The following is a 25,763-nucleotide window of genomic DNA, read 5'->3' as shown; positions in this document are numbered from 1 at the left end:
GGTCAGGCCACGCCCCCCAAATGCGTAAACATTTTTAGACCTTTATATTCCAGACTTCTTCTCACGCTTTAGGGCCCCTAAAATTCCAGGGCAATATAAATACCCCACATGTGACCCCGTTTTGGAAAGACACCCCAAGGTACTCCGTGAGGGGCATAGACTTTCCAAAATGGGGTCACTTGTGGGGTATTTATACTGCCCTGGCATTTTAGGGGCCCTAAAGTGTGAGAAGAAGTCTAGAATACAAATGTCTAAAAATGCCCTCCTAAAAGAAATTTGGGCCCCTTTGCGCACCTAGGCTGCAAAAAAGTGTCACACATGTGGTATTGCTGTACTCAGGAGAAGTAGGGCAATGTGTTTTGGGGTGTAGTTTTACATATACCCATGCTGGGTGAGATAAATATCTCTGTAAAAGACAACTTTTCCCATTTTTTTTTTAATACAAATTGTCATTTTACAGAGATATTTCTCTCACCCAGCATGGGTATATGTAAAAATACACCCCAAAATACATTGCCCTACTTCTTCTGAGTACGGCGATACCACATGTGTGACACTTTTTTGCAGCCTAGGTGGGCAAAGGGGCCCAAATTCCAATGAGTATCTTACGCATTTGGATTCCAAACTGCTTCTCACGCTTCAGGTCCCCTAAAATGCCAGGGCAGTATAAATACCCCACAAGTGACCCCATTTTGGAAAGAAGACACCCCAAGGTATTCCATGAGGGGGTATGGTGAGTTCATGTAAAATTTTATTTTTTGTCACAAGTTAGTGGAATATGAGACTTTGTAAGAAAAAAATAAAAATAATCATTTTCCGCTAACTTGTGACAAAAAATAAAAACTTCCATGAACTCACTATGCCCATCAGCGAATACCTTAGGGTGTCTACTTTCCGAAATGGGGTCATTTGTGGGGTGTTTCTACTGTCTGGGCATTGTAGAACCTCAGGAAACATGACAGGTGCTCAGAAAGTCAAAGTGCATAAATTCACATTTTTGCGCCATAGTTTGCAAACACTATAACTTTTACCCAAACCAATAAATATACACTTATTGCATTTTTCTTTTTTTTATCAAAGACATGTAAAACAATAAATTTAGATAAAAATTTATATAGAAATGTAAAATTTTTCAAATAAAACTACAACAGAAAGTGAAAAATGTAATTTTTTTTGCAAAAATTTCGGTCAATTTTGATTAATATCAAAAAAAGTTAAAATGTCAGCAGCAATGAAATACCATCAAATGAAAGCTCTATTAGTGAGAAGAAAAGGAGGAAAAATTCATTTGGGTGGTAAGTTGTATGACCGAGCAATAAACTGTGAAAGTAGTGTAGTGCAGAATTGTAAAAAGTGGTCTGGTCATCAAGGGGGTTTAAGCTAAGGGAGATGAGCTGGTTAAATTAACTAATTGATAATCTTATGCTGATTGTAAATGGTATAGGATGAAATTTTTTTTTTAACTCCTTTGCTATTCAATAAAGCAGTCTGTAACGGACCGTTTCAGCAGACAAGGGGTTAAAATCCGTTTAGGCGATATGCCCCTTTCCGAGAGACAGGCACAGCTACTGCAGAACACCAACCTCCCGAACTGGATACAAAATAGCACTCCAAACTGGAACCTCGCAAATAGCTGTCAGCAGACGAACAGGAAAAGCATACAGTGAGCTTACACTCCTGGCAATCAGTCTCCAACAGCATACAGGGAATCCCCCCAATAACGAGACAAGGCTCCGTCTTGAGGGTCTAGCAGTGGTCTGAAGTGCTGGCACACCCAGCCTGGTTTTTATTACAGTTTGTTGCAGATACAACACATCCCCACAATGCATCATGGTTTCCTCCCCTCTGTCCCGGAGACGACCGAAGACAATCCAATTATCTCTCAGGACAAAAGGGAGATCGCCAATACACATGTGGAGACAACAAGACAGACATCACCATTTAAACACACAATGGCACACCCCCACAGCAAACACAGACATTTAACATATCCCCAGATAGCTCCGTGTGGAAAAGTCAGAACAGTGTCTGTGAGTTAAAATGGCCGCTATCTATTGTTCTCACCATGTGCTCCATCCAAGCAAGTAAGGCAGTGGATGCAATCCAGGGACAGAGGGCTCCGTCCCAAGTGCCTTAAGACCCAATAACTTAAGGGACCATAATCCTAGGGCAGGAGGCTGGTAAACAGCCCCCTCCAAAACACTGTGGCGAGGTTGGTTTCGCCACACATCTCCCCCCCGCAGGGAAGACTAACCAGATACCTGACCTCACGCCGGTCGGTACCTGAGTTAGTCTGGCAGCCCACCCACAACCCAATACTGGACCTGCTGAATTTCGTAGCCTGTCTCTGTCCAGTGAATCCACCAAGATTATATTTGTAGCTGGTACTCCCGGTCTCTGAGTTGCTCCCTGGCTTGGAGTGGAGGTTGCTTTGTGGGCAGGGATCAGCGTTACTCTGCCCTGGTGCCAGTGTTACCACGGAAGAAGCCTGGTTGGAGTCTGGTTGTTGGAGGGGGAAACCGACTGTCTCCCCTTTGGCTAAACAGCCCTGTTGCTGGGGGACAGGACCGACTGTCCCTACCCCCTTTGCTGTAAGTGCAGAGACCACGGTCCCATCTGCACAGTTGTGGGGCTTACTGTCTCCCCCTGGTGCGTTAAGCTGCCGCTGGGGAGAGGGGGTAACAAGCTCCTCTCCCATACATACTTCCAGCCGCTGGGGAGGGCGACCGACCGCCTCCGCTCCCAATACAGTGTCCTGCTGCTGGGGAATGGAGACTGGGCTCTCTATTCCCTGTCGGACACTCTGCCGCTGGGGGACAGGACCGACTGTCTCTGCCCGCTGTAACTCCGTCTGCCGCTGGGGAATGGAGACTCGGCTCCCAATTCCCAAAAAATCATGCTGCTGCTGGGGGGCAGGAACAACTACCTCTGCCCCCTGTAACTCAGCCTGCCGCTGGGGAGGGAGGCCGCTGCTCTCCCCTCCCTGCACTTCACACTGCCGCTGGGGAATGGAGACTAGGCTCCCAATTCCCAAAAAATCATGCTGCTGCTGGGGGGCAGGAACAACTACCTCTGCCCCCTGTAACTCAGCCTGCCGCTGGGGAGGGAGGCCGTTGCTCTCCTCTCCCTGCATTTCACACTGCCTTCCCGGCATATCACTCTGCTGCTGGGGGGCAGGAACAACTACCTCTGCCCCCTGTAACTCAGCCTGCCGCTGGGGAGGGAGGCCGCTGCTCTCCTCTCCCTGCACTTCACACTGCCGCTGGGGAATGGAGACTGGGCTCCCACTGTCCCGCAACCGTAACTTCCGATGGAGGTCCACCCAACGTGGCAGCTGACCGTCACCTTCTGCCCTGTATAGTAGGGTCTTAGACACTAGACTCCTCACGAACTTCACGTATTTCTCAGCTGGATTGGGTCCGAAGAAGTTCAGCCGCAACCACATCATACGGTCAAATTCCTCCACAGAGTATCTGTACTCCACTGCTGGTTCCATCCTGGTGCTTTTAGGGTCGCTGTACTGAGACATGCGTTGCCCTTAAGTTGTAAAATCCAAAGAAATGGTGTCTCCTGTAGCTGTCCTTCTGGCTGTAGGAACGATCCCGCTGCTTGCCACCAATGTAACGGACCGTTTCAGCAGACAAGGGGTTAAAATCCGTTTAGGCGATATGCCCCTTTCCGAGAGACAGGCACAGCTACTGCAGAACACCAACCTCCCAAACTGGATACAAAATAGCACTCCAAACTGGAACCTCGCAAATAGCTGTCAGCAGACGAACAGGAAAAGCGTACAGTGAGCTTACACTCCTGGCAATCAGTCTCCAACAGCATACAGGGAATCCCCCCAATAACGAGACAAGGCTCCGTCTTGAGGGTCTAGCAGTGGTCTGAAGTGCTGGCACACCCAGCCTGGTTTTTATTACAGTTTGTTGCAGATACAACACATCCCCACAATGCATCATGGTTTCCTCCCCTCTGTCCCGGAGACGACCGAAGACAATCCAATTATCTCTCAGGACAAAAGGGAGATCGCCAATACACATGTGGAGACAACAAGACAGACATCACCATTTAAACACACAATGGCACACCCCCACAGCAAACACAGACATTTAACATATCCCCAGATAGCTCCGTGTGGAAAAGTCAGAACAGTATCTGTGAGTTAAAATGGCCGCTATCTATTGTTCTCACCATGTGCTCCATCCAAGCAAGTAAGGCAGAGGATGCAATCCAGGGACAGAGGGCTCCGTCCCAAGTGCCTTAAGACCCAATAACTTAAGGGACCATAATCCCAGGGCAGGAGGCTGGTAAACAGCCCCCTCCAAAACACTGTGGCGAGGTTGGTTTCGCCACACAGTCCTTAGAAATTTACAGTATGGTTACACTCCCACAACAGCTGTTAAAAAGGACAGTTGGTTTTTTTCATGGACATTTTTCAACCACTCGTGCATCTATTTCTTGCTTGTATCATTGGGGGACACAGGACCGTGGGTATAGCTGCCATAGGTGGCGGAATTGCAGTTCCACTGGGCACAGTACTGTCCGTATGCATTAGTCTCTTGCATTTGTGGCGTTATGACATTATCACTGGTTTCAGTGTTTACTGTATGCTTTACCTCCTTATTTAGGTGGACTAATTGCACTTCCCACTGGGTACAGGACTCTGCATATGCATTATCGCCTTCCAAAAGGGCATATTTTCTCTACCATTGGATTCAGTTCCTGCTGTGTGCATTACCCCCTTCCATAAGTGGTGTACTTACACTACCTTGGGATACAGTACTTGCTGTATATGTTACTCCCTTTCAGAGGTGGAGTGACTGCACTACTACCGAGTACTGTGCTTACTGTAGGCATTACCCTCCCCCTCCTCCATAGCTGGAGTAATTACACTACCGTTGGATATGGTTCTTTCTATCGCTCTACCCTCTTCCTTAACCGGAGGATTGCACTACCACTGGATGCTATTCCATCAGTCGTTTGCCATAACCATGCTTCTGTGGCATTACCCCCTTCCATGAGTGATCCATTAACTGGGGAATCACTAAGCATCTTTGCATGCTATAATTCAACTATGCCATGACACTAGATGCCTTGGCTTCCTTCACAGGTGGGCCGTGGCAACAGTTGGTACCTGCTGGTGCCTTGTACTCTTCATCTAGTGGTATATGGATACTGTGGCTACTTCCATATTGTATCCTTTTTTTTTTTCTGGCGCTGGTTGGGGGCTCAAACATGTTGAACTTTGTGCTCTCGGGTGGGGGTTCACACAGCATCACTTCTGTCCTAGAGACCCCCCCCCCCATCCCCTTGGGCCTCCACCGTTCAGGTTGGTCATGGTATTTGTCCTCAACAACCTGTATTGCGCATGCCATTGCACAGAATATTGTGCTTACGATCCAGCGAGCAGAATGTTGCACTCACTCTGTATTCTTTGTCCACCACTCTTCCTTATCTGGGTGAGGGTGTTAAGCTGGCACTCTGCAGTGGCTACTACAGCGTGTTCTCCTCCGCAAGGGAAGTTTTCACGCTAGGGCTAAAGATTGTAGTCCCTGCAGTGGGGCACCCTCCATCAGGTAGGGGTTCTACCCTGGCACTTGCTCCTGTTCAGTGCCCTTTTCAGGTGGAGTGTTTAAGGTTACCTCTACTTAACTAGGACAGCATGGTTACCATGGTTTCTACTGGATGTTCTCAGGCTCCCCCTCCGCTTTTACGCTGGCGGAGCATGCTGTAGCTCTTACTGTACAAGGGGTATTCGCGTCACCACTACATACTAGGGTTCCTACTGCACAGCTTCTTCGTCAGGTGACGGATTCTTCTAACACTGGAATCGGTGGCCTTTACAGTGTGGCCTCCTCCTCAGCCGGAGTATGGCGTTAGCATGACACTGGTGGCTTCCCTTGTATGGCCTCCTCCTCAGGCGGAGTATTGCATTACCACTAGATTCTGTAGAGCACCAGTCTCAGATGGGAATGGGCTTTAGCCCTGGCCCCTTGCTCTAACAACTGTCCTTCTGTCGTCATCTCGGGCTTTGATCAGCACCTACCTTTGGGCGAGTTATACTGGGTAGCTTAATCCCTGCGGCACTTGTCTACCACTAGATTGTCGTTGTAAGCAGAACTTGGGTGCTAATAGTTGATGCCGTGACGCCATCGGTGCTACCTCTGTTCTGATATGAGTAATCTCTAAGTCACCTCCACCCGATGGTGGTCATTCTTTTCACTGTTCATTCTGGTGGTGGACTATGAGTCTCCCCATGACGGGCAGAGCGGGTGTCTGTCACACCTTGCCACTGCTGGTAGGGGTTTAGTTCCTGGAATGGAACCCCCTTTTATTTTCCTGTCCCTCTTCGAGCTGGATGGCTGACCAGTAGCCATGGGTTGTACGACTCTGGAATCCTATCTCTATTTTTTCCACGTGGCCAGGGTTCCTCGGGTACGGTGGGGTTGTTGGACATCATAATTGCACTCCACCCGGCAAGAGTATTTCTCTCATCTTGGTTCTACTCATCTGCCCTTCCAGGCAAGGTTGCCACATTGTCAATATATGGTCACTGACGGGGCTTCCCATCACCGGTGATGCTCACATCGGCTTTACTTCTACCGTTCTCCGAGGTATTGGTTCTTTGGCATGCCTGGCTCAGGAGTTTTTTTTTTTTTTTGTGGTTTCTTAAGCAGCTTCTCTCGCTAGAAGTCTCTCCACAAGCCTCTACGGCTTAAGGGGCATTGGTCTACCAATTTACCGCTTCCTAGGGTAAAGTCTTGTGACATGGGAAGTCTATCCCTGTTTGAAGGGTCTAGATTCCTTCCTCCACTTTTGTCTTTCCTGGTGGACACAGCAGCGGTCACTGTCTGAACCTGGAGCAGAGGCCTCTAAGTGGGTGACAACTTCTGTGTCATTTTGTCTGCTCCTCCTGTGATTCCAAATTCCAGTGCGGTCAGCTACATCCCCTCTTGCTCTGCCTCACTATGGAGCATTTGTCATCCTAGCCCGGCTTCCCCTCCTCCCCAGTTTATGGCATAACTAGAGTGGGGGCATTCCCTGGTGAAAATAGTGCAAGTTGTTTCAAAGCCATCGTTGAAATGTTGAGACATTTTGTCCTTGTGGCCACCCTCTGACTATTCAGACTCAGGAACCTGCAGATAGTCTCCATTGTGGCCAGCCTACCAAACGGGTCAGAACATCCTCCGCCCCCGCAGGACATCTGTATCCCCTGTCTCCCAGGGAGTTTCGCTTTGACAGGTCTTCAATGGAAGATGCCCGTTCTGAAGACAAGCTTTCAAATGCACATTTTGTCATGGCTGAGGAGCCGGTGTTTTTCCATGCCAAAACACCTAGAAATCCTATACCCTTTTAAGGAGGATTTGGTCAAAAAATAGTTGTCCTCCCCAGTTGATGACCTGCCGTTCTCTCGCCTGGCTAAGCACACCACCTTGCCCATGGTGAATAGTGTTGCTTTTTTTGTTGCTTTTTTTGACCAGAGGGACAAAAAGCTAGAAACCTTTGCAATATCTACCTTTTGAAGTGGTCGGTACAGCCTTGCATCCAGTCTTTGCTTTTACCTGGGTGAACAAGGCCATGGCTGAGGAAGGGGGAGGGTTGGCGTGGCGGTGGCGTGCGCCCAAATAAACTGCGACAAGGTATCGCCTCACAGAGAAGCTTTGACATTGCTCTGCAAATTTCACACTCTGCAGCTTTTATATTTGTGAGGCATAATGTCCAGCAGTATTGATCCCTTTAAAACATAACTTTTACTCTTCGAATTATAAAAAAATACCACCGTAGTGGTTCACCAGTGAATAAGTGAAAAGACGAACAACAATAATAATAATAGATACAAAAGATATGTCTGGGAGCTAATAGTCAATCCACTTCTAGAGGGATGAGTGAACACAGGGCAGCTGAGGGGAGCAGTGGGCAAACCTGTACTCTCCCTATGCTCACCCTGGCTACAACCTCAGCCCAGGGACGCCTCCTTGTGGTGGAGACTCCCTGTCCTCGTTCCTGGGCTGACTGCCCTGCGTTTACCCTCCTCTCAAAAAATAACAAAGTAAGCTCCCCAAGACGCTGATGGGTGTAGTCATGTGTCCCTGGTAATAAATTACTTACAGGGCCACCGGAATGGATAAAGACCAATACACAAGGTGAATTGGATAAATATCACCTTTAAACCTATGGAGCCAAACCCTGGGGCATCAAACTGGTGCGTTCCCAGGCTGGTTCCACAAAAGCCCCTACGCGTTTCCCCTATCACTAGGTTCATCAGGGGGCATACATGGTCAGAGATACAACCATCATATAAGGGATAAATTAAAGATACTTAAGATATAGTTGAGGCAACAGGACCAGAGACGCAGACGGTGTTAAGCATAGGACCAAGGGACCCAATTGATATGTCCCACCTGTAAAAGACACAAAAATGCTCTCAGTTCATGTGCTGGATACAATACAATACATGTGTATCCCCTATATCTCCTTTAGGTCAGCACTTACTTAGTGTCCTGTGCAGTCAGAAGGATAAAGAGCCCACAAGATACGGGCCAATACTTCACCCAGGAAGCTGTGAGCAAAGAGTCAAAAATAGTGTGAAACACACTACATGCTATGATGAAGTCGATTCTCAATAGATGGTCCAAACTTACATTTAAGCTGCGTCCTGGTAGCGTCCTGTTACCTCCTCTCACTCACATTCACTCACGTTCCCCTAAATATCCACCTACCAGGTGTACCTGATCCATGCTGATTAGCATGTGTTCGGCTGATACACAAAGATGGAGTGTCATAGCTGGAGTGTCATAGATGTTTTATATTTGTGAGGCCTCTTTGGATGTGGCCTGGTTCTTCAGCCCTTCTTGCAGCTATCCACTGTACCCTCTGGCTTTCTGGTTGAGCAGCGTATAATGTGTCAAAACAGGTTCAAACTGCCTTTTCCTTTGCTGGAAGTCGGCTGTTAGGCAAGTGTCTGCCTGAGATAGCCTCAGAGACTATGGGTGGTAAAAGCACCCATTTGCCACAGATCAAATGCCCTCGCGTCACCAGGTCCAAAAAGACCTATTTTTCAGCATTTTTCTAGCCCCAAGCCGCCGTATGGTAAGTCTACGCGGGATCAGAAGTGCAAACCTTCCTTCAAACCACGTCCCTCTTCGTTCCCTCATTCCCACGGTTGCATGTCCTACTCATTGTGAAGCCTCCACTTCAACATGACTTGCGAGACCCAGATGTCTGGGTACAAGCTGGAGTTCACTTCTCGCTGTGTTTTTAAAAAAATATTATTCGTCTCCTACAGACTCCCCCCTCCATCGCCCGTGTTTTTTTTTTTTTTTCCCTCAAGCTATCCACACTCCTGTGACAGAGTGTGATTGTTCCAGTTCCTGGTCAAAACTGGTTTCCCTGTTTTTATTCCAGTCTCTTTGTAGTCCCCAAAAGGGAGTGAATGGTCTGGCCCATCCTGGACCTCAAAGCATCCTTCAGGTGTGGTGCTTCAGGATTGAGTCTTAGAGCAGGAGCAGAGGGTATATCTGTACTCAATAGATATCAAGGACGCTTACCTTCATGTGCGCATTTGTGTCAGTTGTCAGAAGTTTCTCTTAATTGTAATAGGCCCCTTTCATTACCAGTTTTTAGCCCTCTTGTTTGCATTAGCTGTGGCTTCGGGGGTCTTCACCAAGATTCTGGCCTTGGTCACTGCTCTCCTCCATGCCAGGGGGATTGTGGAGATTCCATACTTGGATGACATTGTGGTTAATGTACTGTCCTGTAGTGGCAGACAGCCTGCGGATTGATTAGACACCTTGGATCGCTTTGGTTGGATCCTGAACCTTTACAAGTCATGTCGTCATCTGTCTCAGCGGCTAACATTTCTGGGCATGCTGTTTGGCACTCATCAGGCCAAGGGGCTTTTTTGCCTCCTGGGACCAGTCTCCAGCCTTACTGGATCAGCTTCTGCGTCTTTCCACTCTGCCTCGGGTCGCACCTTCATTCCCCTCCACTGGCTTGTGGTTACAACAGATGCCAGCCAGTGAGGCTGGGGAGGGGTGTTGGGTAGTGTCTTTGTGCAAGGCATTTGTTCTTCTGAGGGATGCTCCCTTCCAATCAATATCCTGGAGTTGAGGGCTATTCGGCTCACTGGATAGACAGTCTGCTGGGGCATCTGGTTTGCATTCAGACTGACAACTCCACAGCAGTCATCAGGAGTCCTGCAGCCATGGCAGAGACTACGCTCATCCTTTGATGCGCAGAGAGGCATACTCCAGCACTGTCGGCAGTTCACATTCCTGGTGTGGAAAATTTGGATTGCAGATTTTCTTCGTTGGGAATGCCTCGATCCCAGTGAATGGGCCCTCCATCCCCAGATGAGGTCTGCTGGATCTCATGGCCTCCTTCAATTTGGAACGTCAAGACCTTTGTGGCGCGCACCAAGGATCCTCTGGCAACCAGCGTGCTTGTGATTCCATGGAGTCAGCTTGAGTTTCCATACATCATTCCACCTCTTCCGTGGCCTGAAAAGGTCCGAGGGTCATTCTCGTGGTTTTTCGGAAGCTGTTATCCAAACGATGATCCAGGCCAGAAAGTGGTCTTCCTTTCAAGATTTATCACAGGACTTGGAAATCCTGCTTTTGTTGGGACGAGTGCAACCAGCTGCTTACCAAGCGATATTTGCTCCCAAAGCTCTTATCCTTCCTGCAATCCAGCTTGGAGATGGGACTGTCTCTCAGCTAACTCAAAGGCCAAGTTTCAGCTCTTTTTTTTTTTATTCCAGCTCAACCTGGCCTATGTTTCAAACCTTTTTACAGGGGGTTGCTCATTTGGTACATCCCTACCATCAGCCTCTGAGTCTGTGGGATCTTAATCTTGTCCTTGACACCCTCCAGTCGTCGCCATGTGAGCCTTTGCAGCAGAATTCGCTGTTTTCTCTCCTATACGGTGGCCGTCACTTACCGTACATTCAGCAGGTGTCAGAACTTGTGGCACTCTCCTGCTGCTTCTATCCTGTTCAGTCTTTCCTTCTGAAGGTGGTATCATTCCATCTCAAAGATTGAGATTGTGTTGCCTTCCTTTTGCCCCTTTCCTGAGAGCTCTCTCTCTCTCCACACTGTGGATCAGGTTCGGCCTAGTCGCATTTATCTGTCATAGACTTCATCTTTCTGGAAGGTGGATTTCCTCTTTGTGATCCTAGACAGCCTGAGGTGAGGACTGGTGGTGTCTAAATCTTCCATTTTTTCGATGGATTCACTTAGCTATTTGGAACCGTACCGTACCGAACCTGAGGAACCGCCCTTCTAATTCAGCTTAGGCAGGGCGCTGGCTATGACGCATAGGAAGCCACTTCCAGATGTGGCACTAGGAAGATAATGCTGAATATTTTTTATTTATTTTTAACACCCCCATGGGCGCATAGCGATAGAGCATTGCTGAAAAATTTCCATACATAGCTGGTCTCTTTATGTAGAGCCATCACTCTGCCTAATCCTAGGATTAGCCTAAGGTTTCTTTTCCTAAGGTTTTTCTTACTGCTTTGGGGACAAACTGATTAGCACACTGACCGTAGTAGGGGAATAACATAAAATTTGAGACACGTTTAGACTGTAAACTATTGTTTGATTTGGCGATTACAACTTAGCTGAGAATCAATCGGATCAGAAAACCCTTCTCTACTTGAAGAAACAAGCAAATCTCTGACAGAGAATAGAGTCAAGCCCACATACTACATTGGAGATGGGAAAGAGCCCCCTCAAGCGGTACATGACATGTGGGTAATAGTGAAAAAACATGGACCACAAGTAATGTGAACAGATGGGATTACATTAAATGTATTTGACTCCAGGAATAGAACGCCAGATAAATACCAGGAGATGCTTCACTACAATCAAAAGGTGCAGAGTTCAAAGCTCACCAGATCCTTATACCATGGAAACAAGCAGATAACAAGAACATTACACAATCCCATCTGCCTCATTTTATCTAGAGATTACTGGATGATGCTGACAACACTTACGTCAGCCATTACAGTGCCGATACGACCATAACCCGAATCTGCAATTTTATGGACATAGTAATACAGATGTATAAGCCATTACTGGAGCTTACCCCTGTCAGAGAACACAGAAGCAGCAGAATAGATTAGAGGCAGAATTTACATGAGCGGACCTCTTGGGAACCCCTATTTCCAGGTCGTTTGTTCTTACTCTATTTTTTAGGCCAGGGCTCCACTGCAACATACTGCTTGTGATAAGAACATATGTAGGATTGCAGCTAAACTGCATTTGTTATATGTAAAATGCACATTTTTTTAACCTGTGTGTGTGTGATCACACACACATTTATGAATCTACCCCCATAATCTTACATGACAGGAGATGATATGTGTAAACACGCTCGTACAACGTGCCAAACTAAAAAGAATGAAGAAACCGTAGAAAATATTCACATTTATTACTGGATGTTTCAAGACTGAAAACACTTCAGAAACAAACAAGCAAATTTGTGGACACTGCAATCTGCTCCAATACATAGCAGTTGACCAAGATGCATTTTGGTTACAAACCACCCCATGGAAGGTAAATGGCATCAAGTGTTAAAATTAGGAGTGGTCCGAGTGCTGGTTCAGTATACACAGATTACTGGTGGACCCTTTCCGCATGGACCTTTGTTTCTGGATCCTGTTGTCTACACTTTTATTGACCACACAGACAGAAATCACCTAATGAGCTTCACAGAAGTCTACTGAACATGATTGGAGGTCTGAGCGTTCACATACACTCAGGACTCCAGACTTTCTTCTGTAACATCTGCTGCTTCTAGGCTGTTGTTCTGTGCATCGTCTGTGGTATGATCCAAGTCTTCCTCAGTGACATCTTGAGAATGAGACCCTTCTTCCTCCTCTTCTTCGCCGTCGTCTTCCACGTCCATTTCAAACACTCGCACGTGTCGTAGATTGGAACTTAGCTGCACAATAAAGATATAAACCACAGCTAATAACTTCACACTCAAAAATACCATACATTTCTATTCTGCTGGTTACGACTTTGGTATAAAGAGGCCCCATTACAATAATATAATTGGAAGCAGATTTTCTCTCTCTCTAAGGGCTGTTTAACACGAGCGGATGCCGTGCGTGACATCCGCTGCGTGAATGACAGCCAAGACCCGATGCGGACAGCAGAGGCACGGAGCATTAACATGACTGATAATGCTCCGTGTCTCTCTGTAATCTCTACTACGAAATCACAGTGAGATAAAGTTGTCACTGATTTCGTAGTAAAGAGGTCACAGAGAGGCACGGAGCATTATCAGTCATGTTAATGCTCTGTGCTTCTGCAGTCTGCATCGGGTCTTGGCTGTCATTCACGCAGCGGATGTCACGCACGGCATCCGCTCGTGTGAAACAGCCCTAAAGCTACTTTCACATCTGCATTTTTGCTGTCCAGTTTTGAGATCTGGCATGGGATCTCATAACCACAGCAAAACGCTTTTGTTTTAACCAACCGGCTGCACCTGTTCAATACATCTGCATTGTAAGGGTACTTTCACACTAGTGTTAAAGTTTTCCGGTATTGAGTTCAGTCATAGGGGCGTAAAAAAAACGCTTTAGTTTTGTCCTAATGCATTCTGAATGGAAAGCAATCCGTTCAGTATGCATCAGGATGTCTTCCGTTCCGTCCCATTTATGGTATTTGGCCAGAGAAAATACCGCAGCATGCTGCAGTATTTTCTCCGGCCAAAATTCCGGAACACTTGCCGGAATGCCGGATCCGGCATTAATTTCCATTGAAATGCATTAATGCCGGATCCGGTACCAAGTGTTCAGGAAATTGCCGCATTGACGGATCTGGTTTTCAGGTCTGAGCATGCATAGACCTTTAAAAATGTGAAAAAAAAATAATACCGGATCCGTTTTTCCGGATGACAACGGATCCAGTATTTCAATGCATTTGTTAGACGGACCCGGATCCAAATGATTTCCGTTTGCAGACGGATTTCCGGATCCGACAACGATCAGACAATAAACAAGCAAACACTTGTTTATCACTGATTGCATCTTTTATACGAATATTAAAGGATTATACAAAAATGGGATGGAGGCAAACCCCTCCACTTAGCTGGACCTGTAAAGGGAAGCTTACTCAGCTGCTTTCCCAGGTGCTTGCTCGGCCTGGGATGCTCCGCTGGGTTCCCTCGTTGTAAACATCCGGTTTGACATTGCAGCTGCCAATCACTAGCTGCAGCACAGGCCAGATCCCATTGTGTCATGATATAAGGAGAGCCAGTCACCACTACGCCCAGTCAATGGCTGCAGGTGATGTTAAACCAGATGTTTACAGGGAGGGAGTCCAGCGGAGCATTGCACACCTATAGGAAAAGAAGTGGAGAGCCAGCCCCGGACGGCAGGTAAGCAAGCTTCCTTTTACAGGTCCTGCCATTATTTCAGAACCCCTTTAGGATCATCCATTTGTCAGCAGCATGTGCCCTGCACATCTTAATACGGAGAGAACACATCAGCTCCATGAATATGTTCTACGTGGTTAAGTTTGGACCCGTGGCACCAGTATTGCAGAGTCACTATGATTAACATGAGAGTTAAAGGGGTTTTCCCACTAACAATAGTTATCTTCTATCCAAAGGGTCTGTGTGTCTGATCAGTGGGTGTCCTGACGCTGGGACCTACCATAAGCAAGAGATCAGAGGTCCCAGAGTGCGCCATGAGAATGGAGTGGTGGTGTGCACGTGTGACCACTCCTCCATTCACTTCTATGGGACTGATGCAGATAGCTGAGTGAGGTACTTGGCAGTCCCATAGAAATGAATGGAGAGTTGGTCACATATGCACACACCCCCACTCCGTTCTCATGAGGCTCTCTCGTGATTGCGGAGGATCCAAGTAGCGGGACTCTCAGTGATTAGACTCGTATACGCTGTACTGTGGATAGAAGTATTGTTAGTGGGAAAACTCCTTTAAAGGGTTTGTCCTAGACTGGTTCATTTCTTCCAAAAAATAGCACCAACCCTGTCCACAGGTTGTGTGTGGTATTATAGCTCACCCTCATTCACTTCAATGCAGTGGAGCTCCAATGCCAGGCACAACCCATGGACAGGTGTGGGGCTATTTTTGAAATAAAGTAGCCATGTTTTTCTAATTGTATACGAACCCTTAAGAAAAAAAAAAAAAAAAGGGCAGAAATGTTCAGCTGGACTTTGCAATTTTTTTTCCAATGCATCTAAATGATAACTAAAGCAACTTTGCATTTAAAATTCTCCTATTTGTTTGTGCCTACAGCTCCAATTCAGACTGATGTGTATCCATGGTAACAGACTACAAACAAACTCTGAACCTCCTTTTTTTGCTAACTAGTTCAATGCGTAAGTTTGAAGCAGGAGATAAATCAAAGGGAATATTACTATAAGTTCAGACTCCACAGGGTTTGTGGTTAGTCTGTTACCTTGGACGCGTAGGGGCACATTCATTAAGACTTTATTAGGTCGTTTTAGACGCCGGACTTCATAAAGCCCTATAGCTGGCGGTGGATCGCCGGAGTTATGAATAGGCGCATGCCTCTTCATAACATCGGCGGATCCACCGCAGCTTCTAAAGGTAAGACCGCTTCCTAGCGGCCTTAAATTTAGACCTTTTTCTACGCCGGCCGGTCTCCTCTCCACCCACTTTTTTTAGACCTGGCGTGATTGGGAAAAAGTTGCAGATTGCAGAGCAACTAACTGTTGCGCCGCGATCGTCACCTGAAATACGCCTAATTTATATGTGATTCAGCTTGATAAATGACCCCCATAGGTCTCCATGGCAGATGCAGACATAAAACTGTATTATATTTAAGTTTAAGCTATTGGCAAAGTCGCTTTTAAATTACCCCAAGGTTTTTGCTGTGTCCCCAAATGACACGGACGAGAAATAAAACTGGTCGCATAGGTGGACCTTCCCTTTTAATAGTTGTGTGCTGGAGGGAATATATTATTGGCATTACTTACCACAGATGCCACTTTGCGTATACCATTCACAGACACATAATGAGCTTTGATATTCTCCAGCACGCGCCACTGACTCTCCAGGTTAACGGTGCGAGAGGGGAGGTCAGCGCACTGCTCTTCCAGCCTGTACAATATAACCGGAGTAAAACGTTAATGAATCTTGTGTTAAAAACACAATCAATGGACGTGTGAAATCACAAACTCTGTGTACACAATTTCATTAGATGTATACAGTTGCATTGTCGTGCTGTCCCTCTATTATCCCTCCCAGAAATGTATGAATGCGTTGACAAGTGTGGAGGACAGGGGGAATAGCAAAACCATGTGGTCAATTTATTTATAAATTTCCAAGAGTAATAACTGAGGAATAACAACACACAGTTCTAAGAATAGATGCTCCACAACTGTTAGATTCATGTGAAATGTAAGTAATAGGTCCTCTTTATGAATCACTATCACACAGTACATCTACTGATAGCAAAGTGTTCTGGCCCCTAAAATAAATAATCCTATATATAGTAAGATTGTAAGCTCTAAAAAGCTTATTGCCTTAGTAGATGTTTTTTACTTTCTCCTTGTGGATCACGTTGGGGCTATATAAATTAAATATATGACTACTTACCTCTTATTTGGATCTCTAATGAAATGATAATCTGCATCTTCATCAGAATAGACCGAAGACAGTGGAAGAAGAGCCAAAATCCTGTCTTTTCCCTCTGGCTCAGTGTTATCTCTTAGTACCAGAGTCACAATTTCATCTTCATAAAAACGAGCATCGAGACAACTGTAATGTCTGACAATGAGAAATTATTTTATATTAGTCTACAACAGAGCTGGCCTGGGATTGAAATTCAGCCCTGGCATTTTAAAACAGACATGATATGTTAGTGTGCACTCCAGGGGCGGACACTGGCAGCACAGGGCCCCTGTGCAAAGAATGTGCCTGGGCCCCCCAACCACACATATAGAAATAAACATAGGCCATAGGTAAAGATTAATACAATGAGGTGTGGCAGCAGAAGGGACCCCAATATGTCATGGAGAGGAAGGGGTGATCAGTCACATCAAAGATAGGGAAAACCCTTCAGATACTGTGGTGCGTATTAATGTCCTTTTAATGCTCCTACATTTTGCCCCTTTGTGCCAGCACACAATAGCTGTGTCCAGCTTGTGTGCCCCCCTCACAGTAGCTGTGTCCAGCTTGTGTGCCCCCCTCACAGTAGCTGTGTCCAGCTTGTGTGCCCCCCTCACAGTAGCTGTGTCCAGCTTGTGTGCCCCCCTCACAGTAGCTGTGTCACGCTTGTGTGCCCCCCTCACAGTAGCTGTGTCACGCTTGTGTGCCCCCCTCACAGTAGCTGTGTCCAGCTTGTGTGCCCCCCTCACAGTAGCTGTATCCAGCTTGTGTGCCCCCCTCACAGTAGCTGTATCCAGCTTGTGTGCCCCCCTCACAGTAGCTGTGTCCAGCTTGTGTGCCCCCCTCACAGTAGCTGTGTCCAGCTTGTGTGCCCCCCTCACAGTAGCTGTGTCCAGCTTGTGTGCCCCCCTCACAGTAGCTGTGTCCAGCTTGTGTGCCCCCCTCACAGTAGCTGTGTCCAGCTTGTGTGCCCCCCTCACAGTAGCTGTGTCCAGCTTGTGTGCCCCCCTCACAGTAGCTGTGTCCAGCTTGTGTGCCCCCCTCACAGTAGCTGTGTCCAGCTTGTGTGCCCCCTCACAGTAGCTGTGTCCAGCTTGTGTGCCCCCCTCACAGTAGCTGTGTCCAGCTTGTGTGCCCCCCTCACAGTAGCTGTGTCAAGCTTGTGTGCCCCCCTCACAGTAGCTGTGTCCAGCTTGTGTGCCCCCTCACAGTAGCTGTGTCCAGCTTGTGTGCCCCCCTCACAGTAGCTGTGTCCAGCTTGTGTGCCCCCCTCACAGTAGCTGTGTCCAGCTTGTGTGCCCCCCTCACAGTAGCTGTGTCCAGCTTGTGTGCCCCCCTCACAGTAGCTGTGTCCAGCTTGTGTGCCCCCCTCACAGTAGCTGTGTCTAGCTTGTGTGCCCCCCTCACAGTAGCTGTGTCCAGCTTGTGTGCCCCCCTCACAGTAGCTGTGTCCAGCTTGTGTGCCCCCCTCACAGTAGCTGTGTCCAGCTTGTGTGCCCCCCTCACAGTAGCTGTGTCCAGATAGGTGCCCCTCACCCAGACCCCTTGAAATGAACGGGTCAGGATTCAGTCTGGGTGATATGCATTTACACTGGGGCTGGATGCGCTGAAGTTATGGAGAGGCCGGCACCTCTTCAAAACATCAGCAGAACCACTTCCAGTTTAGGGGTTATTAAGACCGGTGTCTAAAACACCGGTCTTAATAAATGACCCCCTGCATGTCTGGGCAACACTTTCAACCCATTTACAGGACACGGCCCATATGTATTTTATGATCTGCAAATTACGGGTGACGCCCATGTGCCATCTGCATTTTTTTTGTAGACCTATTAACTAGCCTGCATGTTGCGGACCAGTATAGGACACATTTTCTATCCTTTGCGGAACAGACATACGGATGCGGAAAGCAAATGACTTCCATGTGCTTTCTGCATCTCTATGTCCGTTCTGCACAAGATGGAAAATGTTACGTGTCCTATATTGCTCTACAAAATGCGGACTGCAGACCCATTTAAGTTAATGGGTTTGCAAAAATATACAGATTGCATATGGACGGCATACATATCTTGCCGATCCGTGGACCACAAAATACATTGTTAATGTAGCCTCACAGTATGTGGGTAAGGGACAGTCACAGGAGGGCCCGAGGGGGTAAAAACAACAACAACATACCAAGTCAAGTTCAGTGTCTGGCAGAGACAGTGGGCACTGGGGCAGCCTCCACTCCTCACTCACTTCCTCCTAAGTTGCTGCAGGCCTCACACATTAAGCACCAGAAGCGCTAGGAGAGGCCCGCATGTGGGCGGGGCTACCACCAGGGGGCGGGGCTACTGACATTACCAGACGGGAGGCGGAGCTACACACAGTGAAGTGGCTCAGCACAGACCTGGCTGACGCTGCCCAATATACAGCAGGACTGAGCTATGTGGAGGATGGGGGGGGGGCGATCGCTGATGCAGCTCAGGATGTACTGCCCTGGCCCTGCTCCTCGGGCGCAGTACGTCCTGAGACTGAAGTCAGATAGTAAGGTGGGCCCCTTCTACATGGTGAATGGTGAAGCGGGGAGCGTGCGGCTCTCTGCTTCACCATTACAATCAGCTGTCTGTGCGTCCTGTAGATGCATAGACAGCTTAATTGGAGGGCCCCCTCCCACGCTGGGCCCCTGTGCAGCTGAACCGGCTGCACAGGCGGTATGTCCGCCCCTGGTGCACTCCCTCTCCCGCCCCAGTGCTAATAGACTATTTGGATGGACATTATATTCAGAACTACCAAACATACAGGCACGTATACCTCTACATACCCATTACATCCAGAAATCTCCTCTGATTATGCCAGTTCTCTTTCCTCATCTTATCCAATTGTCCCAGACCGTCATGACAACTTCCTTCAGCCATGTCTCATCTCTGCAGAGTTCGCCACACAGACATCTCCAATGCCCCCAAATACTATACTGAAGAACTATCAGTACCAATCATGTAGCCCACCCCCTACTAATAGTGCTCCTAAAAGTCCCACCATTTATAATTAATTCCCAGTACCCTCATTGCTAACAGTGCCCCCGATAGAAATAATACTTTGAGAGTGCCCCTGTTATTAGTGCCCTCTATAAAGTGCCCAATAATGAGGTCCCCCACAGCATCCCCAGTAGTAATAATGCTCCCAAAAGTGCCTGTAGAAAAAAGGCCCCCTAAAATGCCCCCAGTAGAAATATGGCCCCCTAAAGTGCTCCCAAAAGCAATAAAGGTCCCCTCTAGTGTTCCTAGTAGTAATAAAACCCTCTTGTAGAGCACCCAGTAGTAATAAGGCCCCTCTATGGTACCCCCAGTAGTTATAATGCACCCCTATAGAGCCCCCAGTAGATATAGAGTTCTTTTGTAGTGGCCCTAGTAGTTATAATGCCCCCTGTATTGCTCCAGTAATAATGTCACCCCATAGTGCCCTTATTGGTTATAATGCCCTCTGTATTGCCTCAGTACTTTTAATGTCCCCCTGTGTTGCCCCCTATACTAATTACGCCACTCTACAGCACTGACCCCGTGTAGTATGTTCCCCCACATTGACAGCAAAAACAAAATATTCACTTGAGACCTGTTCCATGCTTCCGTAAACTAAGCTGGTCATAGGCCGCTTCCAGCTATGGCCTGAGTTGCTCGAACCCTGGTTGGGGTGGTCATTGCTTCATAACCGCCTGTAGGGCCTCATAGGCTTCAGGCTACTGACCTATGAGAGTGAACGGCAGGGCTGGGAATGCCCGTTCCGGTGCCCTGCCACACTATTCAACAGTATTGCTGTTCTGAGGACAGCAATACAGTTTCACCTGCGGAGACCGCTATTTTGGGGGGCTGTAGCCATTACTGTAAATTAATCCAGAGTTTTCTGGACCCTTGGTATAGGTCATCATATAAGATTGGTTTGTGCCCACTGGTTGGGGTTTAGAGGGGCTGTAATGCTCTGGTCTCTCAGCCACAGCGCTTTACGTTTTCTAGTGGATGTGTCTGGTACTGCAGATCAGTCCCAATCAAGAGGCCACAGTGCTCCCTTCAATCAGATGATAGGTGGAGGTGCCGGGAGTCAGAACCCCACTGATCCGATAGTGATGACCTATGCAATGCACAGGTCGTCAATGCTGTAGCCCCAGAAAACCCCTTTAAGATACTACCCACAGACCATACTCACGCTGGTTCTGGATTTTCACACGTGCTACTGTTTAAGGAACCTCCGAATTCCACAGCAACAAATGCTTTATTCACAGTTCTAGGAAGAAAACAGACAGAAAAGATGAATATATGGCAAACAACAAATGCCGGGTGACATCTTCCAACAGCGACCTTCCTTCTGATCTCGTACCTCTTTAAATCTGAACACAAGAAAGTATATTTTCTGTCATGTAAGATGCTGCCTCAGTATTGATGGCCTATCCTAAGAGATCAGATTGGTAGGCTTTTGGCATCCCCACTGATGGAGTGTGACCCCTTTAATCAACTGAAGTGCTGAGAGTCAGACCTCAACTCATCTGATATTAATGGCCTTTCCTAAGTACAGGTCAGCAAAATCAAATCCAGGGAGATCTATGGACTCTACAATCTATAGGTGTAAGCAGGAGCGATCCAATAATACAGCAAGCAAGGTTAAGTCAGATCCTGCACGCGCTCACTGTCCGCAGACACGCCATCTTACATCTGTATCTGCCGCGGGGCACACGGGAATCAGCCTCTATTCTGCTGGTGGACCCAATGTTTATGGCAAAAACCTGTAATTCTCTGTAGTCTGCGAACTTATTATTAGTCCAACTTATCAAGGTTACGATTGTCGTAATCATTTTATTTCAAGATATTTCCGTTAATTACCTTTCCTAATGCGAGAGCTGGCAATAAACACAAGTTGTTGGCTGGCCACCATTTCCCCCCTTATAGTTATATTGGGAGGGAGATAAGTCACTGATAGATACCTCTGGAGATCTTGAGGAAAGGTACTGAGTGTATCTCATCTTTTTAACTTTATACTTTATAGCCTTTGAATTAACACCAGTTTTTTGAACCAGTGCCACAAGATTGGTGGTCGGAAAATCCATTGCCAAGCATCTGATGGACACTTCCAGCATTATGGTTATGATCAGGCGATATGATTTTTTTCACTCAATCCTTTCGTTCTCCCATGAAACAAGGAGGCAGCAGAGGTCTCTAGGAGCAGCTTTCTCCGCTGCCTCCATAGAATACACATTTGGCTGAATGTGTATGGAAGAGCGGGGAGGGAGTCACTAGAGATTGCCTTCAACAGCTATGGATTGTGCATGCCCACAGCTTAAGAGCAGCATGCACATTACGTTTCTGTAGTACGGTATGAAAGTTTAGCCCTGGGGCGGCGTCGTTAAGTGTAAGGCTTGGTCTGCTGCATTCTTTTTAAAAAGTTTTCTAAAAACCCAAACATCCAAATTTTTTAAATCAACTTATTTAACTTTGCTCGCCTTCCTTTTATACCTAGAGACATCAGTTGGCTGCCTGAAAATGAACAGCTTGGTGACGGAGCTTTCCATCATACGGAACAGGACATAGTGCAGATTCTGCGATTTATCGTTCCAGCTGGAAAATAAGACACAACATAATCTGGAGATCTTTCCAATAGTCCGGGGATATGTAGTTCTATAGTAAATCACTTACAGGGATGGTAGAGAAATCAGCCTTGGACAAGGCTCCTCACTGCAAAGAAAATCAGAAAGATGTTCAGTCATTCAACTCTAGTCCTACTACGTGACTAACGCAACATGGTACAGAACGGAAACCTATAAACTGCTGGACCGTCCAGAGACATGCAAACCACTAGAAGGCTGCTGGTATATTTCTCCAGTACAAGGAGTGCACTAAATCCTTCAGAAACATCAATGCTACCTGCTTTATACTTATACTGTATTTGGGAAGAAAAGGGAATTAGCTCGTCCTCACAGCGTTGTGCATAAACCATTTTCTGCTGCTGGTATTGCAGGAAATGCGTGTGCACATCACATTAGTTAATAATCTATTAGCGCCCCTTCACATATATCCGGTGATCCAGTTCAGCCCCCCCTTCCCCACGTAAAGAAAAAAATACCAGAGAGGAACTGAAGCCAGAACTGATTCCATATTTTTCTACAGGATCGGTCTCATCTATCCGGTGCATCACTTGCAATATTGGCGATATAGTAGAATTAATTAAATATAATTAAATATTGGATATACCTAGGTTGCAGTATTTGGTATAAAAGCTAGATGGCTACAGAGGGGACGTCACGTATCTAGAGAGAGGAATTCCTTTGCCTTTGGTTTTCTCACCTGGAGTATCCTAATTGTGTCCAGATTCATACTATGAGGATATAACGCATGTCAAAATCCTACTGGCTGTCTGCAGATGAGGTGCTGGCTTATTTAATATCCGAGTCATGTCTCAAGGCCTGTTTAAAGTGTAGAATATTGACCTATAAGATAGCTGCCTTATATCTGGTGGCATTAGGGGCAGAGCTTGTTTGCATCCCCTTCTTCCAAGGTTATAGGGATAACCCCCTGGTTTTTGATAATAAAAGGGGTCTTCTGCTGATTGGAAGACTCAAATTCCACCAAGAGACTAAATTTTAAGATTCGGAGCATTGCAGATCTAACATGGTTAAATCCCTTATACAAAAATTCTACCATGAAACAACCACATAGAAAAACGCTACTCGCTCAGTTTTTCTGTCTGGCGTGATCAGTGGCAGACACAGGATGTGTGCACGGAATAGCAGTGCACATATATCAGTTATGTCCGGCTCCGGAATAAAATTACTGGCCGGGCACAGCTGATATATGTGAAGCTGGCCTTAGAAAAGAAGCTGCTTATACTTTTACATCACTCCTCACAACCCCATCTCACAGAACATTTCCAATGTGCACAGCCGTGCCCTCACTTTTCCCCGTCGGCAGATGTGAGGGGAACTAAGGGTTGGGCATGACACTTTGCTCGGTCGAAGCAAGCACGCCTTGATTTGGGGGAGGTAGAGTTCTGCCGAGTGTATGTGTATACTATTCCAGACTAAACCTATATAAATCTGCTGCTGATATATACGACATACTCTTATACGGTTAAACAAATAAAGAGTTACCTCTCTGATGCATAATATAAGGGAATGCATAGCTTCTGTTGGACTGACTTCCCTATAACGTCCTGAAAGATATGACACATTAATAAAATGCACACTGCACAGAATTACAAGTGTACCTTAAAAACCAGAAAAGCCCCCAAGGAAGCAAAGAACATGGTCTTACAGCAGGCTTCGCCAGGCACTGGTCGATAACGGCTTCCATCTGTCGTTTCACGAAATGAAGGGATTTTTCAGCATAGTAAGGAAACAGCAATGGACTCTCTATGGAGGAAAGATGCTTATATTAAACCTGCACATGTATTACATCCCATAATACATATACTCGCAATGCTTCTTTATTAGAGAATATATTTATGCGTCAAGTTTCTCAATCACGCATTAGTATACAGAGGTCCCCCAGGTTACAATATTAATTGGTTTCGCGATGACCATTTTAGGCTGAAACCATTGTAACTTGAGTCCATAACGATCTGAAAAAATGGTAATTGGTTCCAAAGTCCAAGAATGTCATCCCAAGATAAGAGAAAATTAAAGGGTTTTTGCCATCACATACAATGGGGGCATATCGCTAGGATATGCCCCCGCTGTCTGATAGGTGCGGGTCCCACTTCTGGGACCTGCACCTACAGGGAGAACGGAGCAGGAAGAGCTGTGGCTGGAGGACCTCGGGGTTCAACCACCACAAAGAGCTGCTCCCCCACCAGAAGTGAATGGGAGTGCACCGCGCATACTCGGCCCCTGCTCCCATTCATTTCTATGGGGCAGATGGAAATAGGTGAGCCAGGGGTTGGACGCGCACCTACAACGAGAACGGAGCTGGGAAATTAATGTAGGGCGCACTGCGCATGTGCAGCCAGCCTCCATTCATTCAATGGGGCCGATGAAAAAAGCTGATTTCCATCTGCCCCATAGAAATGAATGGGAGCAGGGGCCGAGCGTGTGCGGTGCACTCCCATTCACTTCTATGGGAGCAGCACTTTGTGGTGCTCGGACTCCGAGGTCCTCCAGCCACAGCTCTTCCTGCTCCGTTCTCCTTGTAGGTGCAAGTCCCAGCGATATGCCCCCATTGTATGTGATGGGAACAGCCCTTTAGGTTTTACCAGAAAAGTAAAATGGAGCTGCCGTCAACTGGTGTCTAAAGGAGGAGCTCATCCTGGCATAGACAGGGGGCAGTACCAGACGAGTAATACCGCACTGTACTGTACAGAGGAGCTATTAGACAACCAATACAGGTGTTTTACCAGAGAAATGACCATGTTGATTGGTTAGATTAGAGTCTGCGGCATTGTATGTTGAGTCTGGTTTCAACTTACGATGGGCCAGAAGAGACCACTGTATGTCGAAAATATTGCATCCTGAGGCCACTGTACTAAGCTCCCCTGTGATCTCCGTAGGCCTTACTCCACGTTCCTTTACGCTGGGCTCAGTGGTTAGCGCTGAGGACCTAGGTTCAAATCTGACCAAGGACAACCTCTGCATGGAGTTTGTATGTTCTCCTCATGTTTCTGTGGGTTTCCCCTGGGTTCTCGGGTTGCCTCCCACACTGCAAAGACATACTGATAGGGAACTCAGATTGTTAGCCCCATTGGGGACAGCAAAAGATGATCATTTCAGTTAAGCACTGCAGAATATGTTAGTGAGTATATTTCAAAAAAATCTCCAGGAGGCTCCTGTGATGCCCTCTCTGCTGGCCAGAATCTAACTACCACCATCAGCCTATTCCTAGATGCTGCATGTAGCCTCCTGCTCCAGCTTCATCATCTGAAAGCCAATAAGTGACGGACAGTCTGGCTTTGTGCTTTCCATAGAAGGTGTCACCACCCAGCTTTAAATGCGCACAGAACAGGGAGCAAGACCATTTCACCAAGGATTATTTTCTAGTCATTATGGCGACATAGTCTTGTCTAGCCCTAGACAATCCAATGTATTGCCGTGGCAGTATTCAGTTAGGTCTTAAGGGTTTACCTGTTAGTATGGAAGTATATAGGCTGGAGCTCCAGTGAAGGTTTGACCAGCAGCAGTCCCTGTTATTTAGCAGTA

The 25,763-nt window shown here is 46.9% G+C and overlaps 1 protein-coding gene across 2 annotated transcripts in view; it reads right to left on the bottom strand.

Annotated features, from left to right (window-relative positions):
• Positions 1 to 12,422: 12,422 nt before the first annotated feature.
• Positions 12,423 to 25,763, bottom strand: part of ANAPC4 (anaphase promoting complex subunit 4) — a 61,569-nt gene continuing 48,228 nt past the window's right edge. For both annotated transcript variants that reach the window (XM_044281860.1, XM_044281862.1), the window contains exons 22-29: positions 23,887 to 23,984; positions 23,724 to 23,785; positions 22,273 to 22,311; positions 22,093 to 22,194; positions 20,792 to 20,869; positions 16,604 to 16,774; positions 15,982 to 16,105; positions 12,423 to 12,948 (exon numbers count right to left, since the gene is read on the bottom strand). In XM_044281860.1, coding sequence (XP_044137795.1) covers positions 12,763 to 12,948; positions 15,982 to 16,105; positions 16,604 to 16,774; positions 20,792 to 20,869; positions 22,093 to 22,194; positions 22,273 to 22,311; positions 23,724 to 23,785; positions 23,887 to 23,984 — 860 coding nt within the window. In that variant the 3' untranslated portion in view covers positions 12,423 to 12,762. The remainder of the gene's footprint in view (positions 12,949 to 15,981; positions 16,106 to 16,603; positions 16,775 to 20,791; positions 20,870 to 22,092; positions 22,195 to 22,272; positions 22,312 to 23,723; positions 23,786 to 23,886; positions 23,985 to 25,763) is intronic.

The sequence above is a fragment of the Bufo gargarizans genome, chromosome 2 (assembly GCF_014858855.1).
Source record: "Bufo gargarizans isolate SCDJY-AF-19 chromosome 2, ASM1485885v1, whole genome shotgun sequence".
In the NCBI taxonomy this organism is placed as follows: Eukaryota; Metazoa; Chordata; class Amphibia; order Anura; family Bufonidae; genus Bufo; species Bufo gargarizans.
The sequence above is the reverse complement of the archived record's forward strand: the minus strand, read 5'-3'. Positions and strand labels throughout refer to the sequence as shown.